Source organism: Branchiostoma lanceolatum, chromosome 7 (assembly GCF_035083965.1).
Source record: "Branchiostoma lanceolatum isolate klBraLanc5 chromosome 7, klBraLanc5.hap2, whole genome shotgun sequence".
In the NCBI taxonomy this organism is placed as follows: Eukaryota; Metazoa; Chordata; class Leptocardii; order Amphioxiformes; family Branchiostomatidae; genus Branchiostoma; species Branchiostoma lanceolatum.
Window position 1 is genome coordinate 11,042,364 of NC_089728.1, and position 11,426 is coordinate 11,053,789.

An 11,426-nucleotide genomic window follows, 5' to 3' on the forward strand; every position below is an offset into this window, starting at 1 on the left:
GTTCGTGGGTCATGGTGTGAAGGACTTTAAGTATGCGCCTATAAAATGTACGTGTCTGGCGAAAATAGGAGGGTAGCTATGTATTTCTATCCAATTTGTTTAGCCTCCCATACCTCACGGCATCATATTGGCATAAGAATATCCAGCATAATTGAATACAAACTCCACGGTAATTATACGAATAGTCATCTTTGTGAGAACTAACTACGTTACGTACAAAAGCGTGTAGCGGAAAATTGTGTCGTTTATCGGTGGTGGCCAAATCGTCGTTTAGCTTTGCTATGAACTAGAAATGAAAATTGAAATTGAAAACAAAGATTCTGAGAACTGGAAAAATGACGGTAACGATAGCAACGTATCACGCTGCATGTTTTAGAATAAAATGTAACGTTATTTCTATCGGGGAATCTATCCTGACATTTTGTTTTCTTTTCCATTCATTTAACAACAGCAAGACTCTTAAACAGGTGGTATGGATACAGCGCAGCAGGTACACCACATCACGTGACCTACAATGTAAATCAGACCCGAGTGTCCCGTTATACAGAATCAACAGTACAATGGCAGCTTGTTTGGAACGGATATCTATGTCAAAGGTCGTCTCAGTCTGTTTGTATCGTTTGTAATTCAGTCCAAGCGGGATCCGAATAACGGACCGAATCAGCTGTAACGCTGCACAGCGGCTTCAAGTCCCGGTTTTCAGCAGGTATGTTTTTAAGTACAACGTTAACGCCGATGTGAATTAACGGGGAGGCCCGGGGAATACAGCGTGTAGAATATTGAGAAATGTATAATTACGCTATGATTTCTGGCTTGGACGTTGTAAAAGGGATTGAGAGAAACATAACGTCTGTGTCTGGGTAGGGTCGCTGTTCAATGATGATGGTCTGAGGATCGATAGGAATTCGAACAGCCGACATGGACTCGTGATAAATTTCTTTACATCATCATGTGGTGAAACCGCTCACGAGGCACTTAGGGGCACGTCGTGACTCCTACGTCTCCCGGGCTTTCAGCGCTCAGCTTACATGATAAGATTCATGATTTCTTCCCAGGAGAATGCAATAAATGCCATTATCGTACGCACTGTCTTTGTACAATGTTTTTGATTTCATACATATTAACAACACCTTAACAACCAGTCCTATTTTAAACTTGCGGAGACTGGCGCTATAGTTTGATAATCCTGGCAGTTGTGTATGTATAATACTGGGTAAAACTGGAATGATGTGTAACAGCGATCCACGCGTGGGCGTCATGGTAAGCTCGGTTGTTTATGCAAATAGAGAAAATGCAATAACGTCTCTGAAGCTGAAGTCCACGGTGCGTGGATCTCTGAGTGGGCTGTTCCTTGCTATTGTTTTCTTTTTCGGCGTCTCAACATCTTAACGAGTCAACATATTAAAGAGATTGTGTTTTCTATTAAAGATAGCTCCTGAAAGAAGGATATACTCAGACCGCAGCCTTGCATTAAGGCAGAAGTGCGTCGTTATAGATTACTTATTGTGTGATTAAGGAAGGTGGTTTGAACAGGTCGATACGCGGTGTTCAACTCAAGTGCACAGAAATTGATTTGCGGTAACCATTGCACGGAGGGCCGCTGGGCATCCTGTTGTGTTTTCTGTTGTATGGTGTTCTTACTACTCGCCGTATCCCTCGTCGTAATGTACTTAAACTGCTCTTGACTCCCGGACTTTCATCGGAGAAAACCTTGCTGGCCCCTTCTCAGTCTTTAAAATGGCCTAGCCCTCCACACTTATCGTTGGCCCGGGGTGGATTCACGGTAACGCCCATATCCAATATTATCTTTTACGCTTAACGGTGCGTGGAGAACCATTGAAGGGGCACATTCAGTACTGTAGTATCTTGTGCTAAACTTACTATTTCGGAAATCAAACACTGTATCACTGACCACCATTACTGTTTGAATATACAGATTTGTTTACGATGGACGTCAGTACAATATTTAGAACAGTGGCGCAGGAAGGAAACTTATAGTGCCTGGTCAAGCTGATACAATATAACTCAGAGGTAGTCTCTACATTAAGCAGGATTTTTAGACTTTCAGGAACCGGGGCCTCTAACGAATGGACGTTAGCGGAAAACAAGAGCATAAAGTCTAGTTCATATGCTCTTACTCACACTTCACGTTTTCAACATTGAAGTATCGTGTTAGTTTTTTGTTATTGTTGGTGTAACTAGTAACACTAGGTTTTTTTCTACAGGCGCCAGAGGGCCGCAAGACTGCATTCAAATGAAAACAACGTCTCGCGTGTGACTTTGCTGGGACCGGAAAAGTGAAATGGTGACGCTTCATCGTTTCGTCCCTCTGCAAGACGACTACAACACTCACCTCTTCACTTTCCTCGTCAGCTCGCCTCACGACATCAAGGACGAGAACTCACGAGAGTTCGCGTACGCCTGCCATAAATGGTGTCTTCATTTGGGAAGAAAGGACTATGACAGAACTTTGGGCGCTTTTCTCTGCCTCCAGCGCGCTAGAAAGAGGGTTGTCTGTAAGGTAGATTACGCGTTAACAGTACTGCATACTAAGGACGCTGGCAGGAATGTTTCTTTTCAAAGGAAGCAATGTGAGTTCATCCACGGCAACTCCTCACAAGGACAAAGGAGTCTCCTTCTAGAAGAAGAATTAAGACAGGGTTACGTAGATTCTGACGGGAATCTGACAGTAGAATTGAGGATAGGAAACTGCAGTACAACTTTTGGTGCAATTCTGGACATTTTGCCCAGAGGGCGCGCTGATTTCCCCAGGTATGACTCTTCTTATTTCGAATACGGAGGGTTTGACTGGAATATTTCTGTCCATCCAAATGGAGAACACATGGAAAACACTGACCAGAGCTACCTGCGTCTTAACAGACTGACTCATTTTGACCACTTCTGCAGGCTCAGATATCGTTTGATTGCCAGGTTCGCAGACGAGAAAATTGACACTGGCGCGAAAGAGGAACTGTTCGATTTTGGCGGGAAAGGACAGGACCACCAGATCGACCAATCCCTCAGCAAGCTGACCAGAAGAGTTCGCTTGTTCCTACATGTAGAATTGTTTTCAGCCGCACATGTTAGCCAAGTCAAGGTTTACGCCACGGACTCCATTAAGAATCGTGCCTTTCTCCGTGATACCGAAAAACAATGTTGGTGCATTGAGAGTGACATCAACAACACAAAACTCGTTAAACTTCGGCTTAAATACACGGACATTTTCCAGATGCCGACAGACTATTCGCGCTATGTTGCGTGGACTGCGAGAATCGTTGGCCCCGCGGGAGACTATCTGTGCAAAGATGGCCCTTTCTCAGCGCTCTACGTCAAGTGCGAGAAGGACCCTGGGTACGAGGTGGTCACGACGTTGCCAGCAGTGGAGGTAGAACATCTTAAGTGCTTTGAAAAAGCAAGGAGGTTTAAAAGAGACATCTTTTATACCTCCTTGGAAAAGGGGATGAAACGTGAAGAAATCACTCTATAGTAATCTAGTAATGTAACTAGGAATGTATTCCCTCAAAACACAACATTATGACATTTGATTTTCTGGTGAGAGTTCCTAAAAAATTGTGAGGGGGGTGAAACGGAAAAAAATTGTCCCCATTAATTGCGTTATTTTCTTGCAAAACTTGACCACTGGTTAATCACGGGATCCATTAACATTGACCATGCCCGCCTTTTGCTTCCGTCTCCTAGCTGACGAGGAAGTCCAGCGGGCTGTTGGACGTGTACGGACGGCTGACGGTGCAGGTAGACCTGCTGACGTCCCACATGACGTACCGCCCGACATACGGCACTACCGACACAGTCGTGTGGAGACAGTGTCAACAACTCAGGTACAACCACACTCCACTGTACACTGTGCCACAGTAACTACAGCTGTAACGTTAGTTACATAGTTGTAGCGTTGGCGTTGGCCAGCAAGTTCCAACAATGTTACATAAACTAAAAACCACTGATGACTTTATTGAAATTTCTTGGTTATATGGACGATCTATTTGGGGTCCCTGGGATATTATATTTCGAATTCTTTTTGTTTTCATTTTCTAACCTCCAGTTTTTGCTCAGCATATATCTATGTGAGATTCGCATAACTCTGAACCGTCACAACTGAATCTCTTTCCCGGCAATAAAGCAATGAATGAAATCTACTAGCACAGCATAGATCGGGACGCTAGGGTGTAGGGTGCGTGTTTCATTCATTACCACTCACCATGTTTTATGACTGTTTTAGGGAACAAGTCCACAGTCAGGAGCAGTTGTCCAGTGGGTCGGCTACAACACGACTGTCCGGAGACGGGTCCACTGGTCACCGACACCCCAACTACTGGGCCATGTTAACCAGTCAACCCAAGTGGTAGCGGCAGCTTGTGTATCTAACTACGTTACTGGATATTTCGGCATTTGAACTAGATTTTTTATCATTGTAAAACTTGCTATCATGTTGCGCTGTTTCTGACTTTTCTGTAGATTCCAACACCAAGAAAAATGTCCTCTTGGCCACACGTGGCCTTGTTGTACAAACCCTTTGCTTGCTCCAAGCACCTATCCGTGCATAACGTTAGATGCTGCGTCTGTGAGAAGCAATCTGTCATCAAAACTGGTCGCTAATTCTAAGCAATAGGCTATTAATCGTGGTTATGACGACTGAAGAAGCGATCCGTGTGTTTTTCAGGTAACGTGTCACGGTGTGTATTATTGCTGTAACGTTAAGCATGTAAACTGTGATAGAATAGCAATGAAGGTATGAGATCGTGGGACTCTAGCTATTCAATTGCAATAAGCTGAAAGTCCAACAACACAACTTGGAGACACAGTCTACTGACTCATTACATGTTTTATTGTTCAAACAAATATATCACAGTAAACAATAAACTAACATTAACAAGAACCATTTTACAGAGTGGTTTATGTTTTATACTGTTTGATCACATGTGATGCGGTGTCAACTGGTAATTGTCATTGTCCTGATATTTGAGGTTTGAAAAAGGTTTAATGTATTTATGTAATCGGATGTAATTATAAATACAAAACAACGAAGGGTAAACATACACAGGAAAAGAGTCTGAACAGTGACAACGAACAATCTACTCAACTTGAAGTCAAGCCTCACAAAATATTATATGGCAGTTATTAGCGATGTATTGGATACAAAATAATAATCGAACATTAATGTAATCAATTATCCACAAAGATACATCTTATTTATTTAAATTTCATTCATGTTCCATTGTAAAGAAATGCGTAATGTTTTACTTACTTCGTTTTCTTTTAATTTTGAGAATTGGAAAAGAGTTAAGGTGACAGTTACTTTTACTGTTGCTCTAGGGGAGGATGGTGCAATTCTCAGGTTGAAAGTTTACGATTAATGTATTATCTAGTAACGTTAACTTTTTGTCCAGGACCTTCAATTGTAGGTCCGTGACTGTTTTTCACCAACTATGCCGTGATCGGTGACGTCGTGGTGGCGTTACTGGCTGTCTGGCTATAAACGAATCACTGTTCACTTTCCGCATGACTCTCGTCACGGGCTGAGGCGTCTCTCTAGAGCCAACATCAGACGGCAAGCTCACGGTAACATGTGCTTTTGAAGACGCCTGAGGGGGAATGTTGGTTGAAAGTATCTGAGCAGGAATTGGTTCATGAGCGGCCATGTGTCGGACTGGAGGCCGCGCGGGTGGCAGTCTCACCCGTGTCGGTGTGTGGACTGTCCGGGGTATTGTTGTTAGGGGTTGAACGTGTGGTCCAGGTGATGCTGCTATTGGCATCGGCCGAATATTAACTGTATTTACAGGTCTCATGTACTGGACTCTTTCGCCAGTGTTCATAGATCGGGACATGTTTAAAGTCTCCATCATCAGAACTCGAGTGATGTCCTTCGCGCCGTCTGTCATGGTGTTCACGAACTTCTGATACCGTGGGTCGTCGCTGACATTCGCGTTTATGTTGGCGTTCGCGACCGGAGTCAGCCGAGCAAAGTCGTTCCTCTTCGTCAGGGTGTTCCGAACAGCAGTCGGGGCCGGAGACGAACCTTCCTCGAGAGCTAGTAAGCCTTGGGTTGACCGCAACGAAGAAGGCGGACTAGAAGATGGGGAGCTGCTGTTGCTCGAGCTCAGCGATCGTGGCTGGAGTGCCTGAGCATAAATATGCAGCTTTCGCTTCACAAAGAATCTTCTCACTGAGTAAGCACTCGCCCTCAACAGCCATATGTTGATGATGGCAAAGAAAATTATACTCAGGAAATAAAAAGCCAGTGGCAAGTAGTCCATTTCAAAAGGCGAGGCTATCCGGAAAGCAAGAACGAAAAATACAATTGGCACGACTCCTCTTAATACGAGTGTCATTATTGATCCAATGACAATGTTTGCACCGTATAAAATGGAGTGCCTTTCCACGTCTAACGTTTGCATCAGTTTGGAAGTCTCGAAAAATATCACAGTTCCCTCGAAAAGAACGCCGAGCAGACCGAACAGCCCGCTTTGTTGATACAGGGAGAAGACGATGTACACGATCACTGTCACCGCGTGGTGCAGAAAGTTGATACGGAAATTCGGCAGGCTGTCACGGAGGTGGAAGTCCTGGAAGCATTTGTAGACGTAATGTCCGATGTTGGCCGCAAAGACGGAGGCGACGCTGAAGGAGAAGCCTCGGAAGGGTCGCTGGAACACGTCGGCAGTCGCCAGGGCACATAGCGCCCACAGGCATAGGGCACAACTCGATAGCTGGTCTACCAAACTGTGAACACAGTAAAGATAAATGTCATTGGCCAGGTCTAAAGAATACCGCGTTAGCTTAACAAATGTTCAGTAAATGTAAAGTAACGGGCCATTTTTTTTAGTGACCCGACATTGGACAAACAGACTTGAGGTATGATCCTATCGATATCAAGCTCCAAATTGATTTGATAAGGAGAAATTTACCAATCTCATCATCAGGGGATAGAAGAGGAAATGCGGACGACGAAAGAAGGGGCAGATAGGGGTGTACAATGAAATGAGAAAGACAGAAACAAATGTGATGCAATAAAAAGATGACAAAAGAAGAAGTAAGACTAGCAGAATGAAGGAAAGAGGGTGCGGATACATGCAAATGGCATGGTATATTTTCCAGGATTCGGCTGGCTCAGGTAAAATTTAGTGTACTGGCCCGAACCTCACCCCACACCCATACTCACTTCCGCATTCCGTATATTACACACAAGGCCCACTTGTACCAATGAGGTCCCCTTATAAAGTCCTTACTTGCACAATGGAAATATGGTTGTTGCGGTAACGAGTACATGGAATTTTGTGTAAATGCCACTGGATTTTAAAATTTTATTTCCAAGTTGATCCAAGTTGTCTGAGCGACGCCTTTTCGCATGTACCCAACCCGACAGCTTTCTAGGCAGGCAGCATGACTTTGCACAGTTCACCCGAATGAACATGACCCCATAAATGTGACGTATTTCCCCCTGGTTGAATTGCCATGGTAGCCGCCGCACGCACGGGGAAGTAAAACTAGACATCCCAGACCACACCGCCTCTCACCCGGCGTGGCTCCAGGTTTCTTTGTGCGTAAGCGCGAATTGGAACTTGGCACTGATGTCTATCCACGTTTAACCTCCTTTGCAGGCCTTCTGGGGGACGCCGGCATCTATTTTTGGGGGCAGCGCTGATACGCGATTTTCAACTTATCGGGTCCAGGGACTTGAGCTGGGGAAACACGGGCGACAGTACGGTTTCCCCAGCTAAAGTCCCTGAACCGGATAAGTTGAAAATCGCGAATCAGCGCTCCCACCCACTGAAACCGGCGCCGCCTACTTGATTTACTTTGCTTTGGTCGAGCTCCCGCTCGAACCAAACTTGAAAGCTTCCTCCACTCCACCCTACCAGACAGACTTATAGCCAATGGCGAAGGCCGAACATTCCGAGTTAGTAGGAAACTGTGACTGCAGGAGAAGCTGCGACCCCTATCACTAGTAGCCCTCGGGCTTCAATACGGTTACGTGCACGTGTTTAGGAATCTGTCATCGAAAGGTTTAGTACCGCCAACCATTGTGTTTCCTCATTCCATGTTACAAAAGGCAGACTTTCGTCAAAGTTGTCCAACGACGTTCGGATCGACGTCCGTAATCTCCAAGTAGATGTAGCATATTTGGCGTTTTTTACACGTTTTTCTGGAGGTGCGCGCTTTCTGCAGCTCAATTGCATGGCTCTTGGTGGCAAATGTGCTAGATGCTGGCACATCGGCAACCAAATCCTTAGCGTTTTTTGGCACACTTTTAGACAGATTAGCCGAAGAATCGCAGTGGGCGTCACTTCACCGCCAGTGAAGGTCGTGTAAAGTGCCTTTCCCACGCTCTGACAATTGCTCCACACCGACGCCACCCTTTTTTTTACAGTAGTTGTAGAAAAACGTATAAAACACGCCTCAAAAGAGCCCGACCGCTACACCTGCATGGAGATGACGACTTCTACACCTTAGCGCAGTTGCCAAGCAGTTCAAATATTCTCAAACATTCACGCATGTAAACGGCATGTCAAAGTTCGGCCTCAAACCGGTCCTGTAGACCTTTGCCTGCGGCTCAGTTCTTATCTTGTGTGACTTTCCTAACACTGATAAACAAGGCTGTCCTACGTGCAAGTTTAATTATAGTAAACTACGCCTAATTCTAGTGTCACACGCAAACCAAATTTCTGTTAGGAACACACATATTCTTGCCTTTTTATGGTAACGTGAATGGTAACAGATCCTTTCAGGGAAGTGAGTTTTGTCATTTCTTACTGGAGCGTACATATATAGTCCAGGAACGTTAGTGACAACACAACGACTCCCGTACATTCTGCACCTCGGCACGCTATCTCGTTTCCTGGTTGCGTCAAACCCGAGTGCTGAGCAATTCCGCTCACGAATTGGAGAACACCGGCGGACTTTTCAGAAGTTACACTTACAAGTTGCCGCAATATCCGCCGATATCTAGAAGCATTACCTCATGCGCATTATGTAGGCTTTTTATTCAGGTTGTATTTCGTAATATTTTCCCATTGTATTCGCACTATGCCCCCGCTAAGGTATTATTACTTCCGCGTTTCGAATTCAGTTCTCGATTACCATGGCCCGGGTCTGTCCCTGGGTACTTTACTCCCTTACTACTGGTTCTTATGCACCCACTAGGAAAGTAACTGTATTGCCATGCCAGTTGCTGGAATGAGCATATTGACCTTAGATTTGAATATTCTCTTTTGTATCTGGAAAAGGAGTATGCGCTATAATTGTTTTGTTGGTCTAAGGAAAGGTTGACTAGAGCATTAACTGTTAATCAGGTATAAGTATCTACGAGCTCGTAATCTCAGGCTGCTACTGTGCAACAACCTGATGCATGGATATTTGTGATACACTGTAAAAAATATTCACGCATGAGGAAAATCATAAATACAAACAACATTTACTACTAGTATTTAAGGTTTACATCGCTTCAGTGGCATTCGGTGGCACGAAAAATTATGCTGAGTTTATATTTTACGTATTAAGTATGATCAAGTGAAGTTTCAATTGTTTACTACAAAACTTACTATTTTCCGAGTGTCCACGGATGGTCCTCGTGCATGTCCAGAACCTGGCACGGCCAAGACGAGGGGAACCGCCGAGAAACCCGCCTTAAAACTGCCGCTACACCAGGGGGAAGTAGGAAGAAGCAGGCCGCCGACACGTTCACTGTCAGCGAGGCCACCAGCAGGACGTAGCTGGCCGCCGTCTCGGGCCCAGCCATAGCGCGTAGTCGGCCCGACACACCGTGTTCTCCCGAGAAAATGTCTCTCTGTGGCCCCTCTGAGAACGACGTGCATGCATATCTTTCCGAAACACGGGAAATGCGGGTGAAGAGCTGTGGCCAATAGCGGGAACTCGACGCGGGAACTGTTCGAGCAGGCGAAAGGGGTTTTTCCAGGTAGTTAATGTGTCACCAACACAAGGAAACGCGGAAAGTTTTTCGACCGCCAGATCGGGGAAGTCCCTATATGCAAATGAGCGGGCTGGTGTGAATGAAGTGAATGTATGGTAGTCCCTGGGGATGAACTTCAAGATCAGAATAAAGAGTGCAAAATAAAAACTTTAAGACACTTTCAAGGAGGTCCTTTTTAAATCTGGATTCTGTTCTTGTATTGTATGACACGGATGTTGTAACGTAGGTCCGGAATGGGCCCTGGTCAATTCTGCCACGGGGATGGCGGCAGGCGTAAATATCATGACTGTTTACGATTAAACAACATCAAAACCACAATGAGGAAGTGTTCCGCCGTCTGACTTTCGTCTGTATAAAGTCGTAGGGAACACGTAAAACACGTCTGCATAGAAACCAAAGCGTGTTGTTCCAACTTTAGGTTCTCCTTTTAACTTTCCCCTTTTGGGGATTCACTTATGATCCTTTCGTTGAACTTCGTTTTGTGATTTTGGTAACACGTTTTAAGTCTTGTAAAAGTTCAGAAGGCTTGTAAAAGACAAATGCGAAGAGATCAAAATGAACTTGACATCTTGAATTGTCTTCAATTTGCACTGGTTTCTTAAGCTTTATCCGTCTACAGGTGGACTTTTTTTCCTCTTCTTCCGAGACAGATGGCACCTGTTTGGACTTACTTCCGTTTCAAATGCGCATTATCAGAGCCATCGAGCAGAATGAGGAACAAACCTTTTCAGCACTTTCAAGTACAATTGACTACTTATTACGTCCATTGTTAGTCCTCAGTACACTGGTAGACATGGCAATGATCCACCCATGTCATGGATGACCTTTAACTGACGTCAACATTACCTTTCTGCCTGGGGCTCTTTCTGCGTACTACAGTAACACAACACTTGTGCGTGAAACATTAACTCCTTGGGAAACAGTAAATGTAGTTTTCTCAGTAATGCAAGAATTACAACTTCCTTCAAAACGCCATCTGTGTAAAGTTAATATTGCATACATGGCAATAACGAGTAATGAATTTGAACATTACAGGAGAGACCTTAATGCTGAATGATTAGAAATAAGGCCCCATTGAAAGTATACCCTGCTTGCTCTGTTCTCTGAAGGACAGTAGGCACCTGTACACCTTCTCTGTGGATCAGTCTAAAGTTAATCGTACCCAAACTCCTAATGCAGGGAGGAAGAATAGACGTAATCCAGGTGCTTATGGATGTGCAAAAACAACCTAATGCTGGCAGAAAACCCCTTTTTAATCCTTCCTGTAAGTACTGACTTCCCCTTTCTAAAACTGTTCTGTGACTTGGTCATGGCCAACTGCCTAGAAGAAACTCTTCACCTGTTTTCTGTAAACAGAAAGAGACACTATCTCTTGTTGTGGTCTGAATGTTAGGGTTAAGTTTCCATGAGTACCACACAAATGTTTGGTTTATGACGTAAGTTTTGATATTTGGAGTAGAGGTCAGGAAGTTGGGTTGCA

General features: G+C 44.6%; 2 protein-coding genes across 2 annotated transcripts; one reads left to right on the forward strand and one right to left on the reverse strand.

Annotated features, from left to right (window-relative positions):
• Positions 1–8: 8 nt before the first annotated feature.
• LOC136439240 (uncharacterized) lies at positions 9–4,894 on the forward strand. The gene is made up of 4 exons (XM_066434531.1): positions 9–706; positions 2,226–3,385; positions 3,700–3,839; positions 4,238–4,894. The coding sequence occupies exons 2-4, from the start codon at positions 2,303–2,305 to the stop codon at positions 4,362–4,364; spliced, it is 1,350 nt and encodes a 449-aa protein (XP_066290628.1). The 5' UTR covers positions 9–706; positions 2,226–2,302; the 3' UTR covers positions 4,365–4,894.
• On the reverse strand, positions 4,823–10,141 carry LOC136439239 (uncharacterized). The gene is made up of 2 exons (XM_066434529.1): positions 9,558–10,141; positions 4,823–6,738 (listed from the first exon to the last, which is right to left on the reverse strand). The coding sequence occupies exons 1-2, from the start codon at positions 9,752–9,754 to the stop codon at positions 5,436–5,438; spliced, it is 1,500 nt and encodes a 499-aa protein (XP_066290626.1). The 5' UTR covers positions 9,755–10,141; the 3' UTR covers positions 4,823–5,435.
• Between the last annotated feature and the right edge of the window lie 1,285 nt (positions 10,142–11,426).

Bases quoted from the DNA above. Each gene is read 5' to 3' on its own strand.
- LOC136439240 (XM_066434531.1), top strand. From the start codon at position 2,303: ATGGTGACGCTTCATCGTTTCGTCCCTCTGCAAGACGACTACAACACT. The intron at 3,386-3,699 runs GTAGAACATCTT...TCCGTCTCCTAG, and splicing joins CGACGTTGCCAGCAGTGGAG to CTGACGAGGAAGTCCAGCGG. The intron at 3,840-4,237 runs GTACAACCACAC...TGACTGTTTTAG, and splicing joins AGACAGTGTCAACAACTCAG to GGAACAAGTCCACAGTCAGG.
- LOC136439239 (XM_066434529.1), bottom strand. From the start codon at position 9,754: ATGGCTGGGCCCGAGACGGCGGCCAGCTACGTCCTGCTGGTGGCCTCG. The intron at 6,739-9,557 runs GTAAGTTTTGTA...CTGTGTTCACAG, and splicing joins CCGTGGACACTCGGAAAATA to TTTGGTAGACCAGCTATCGA.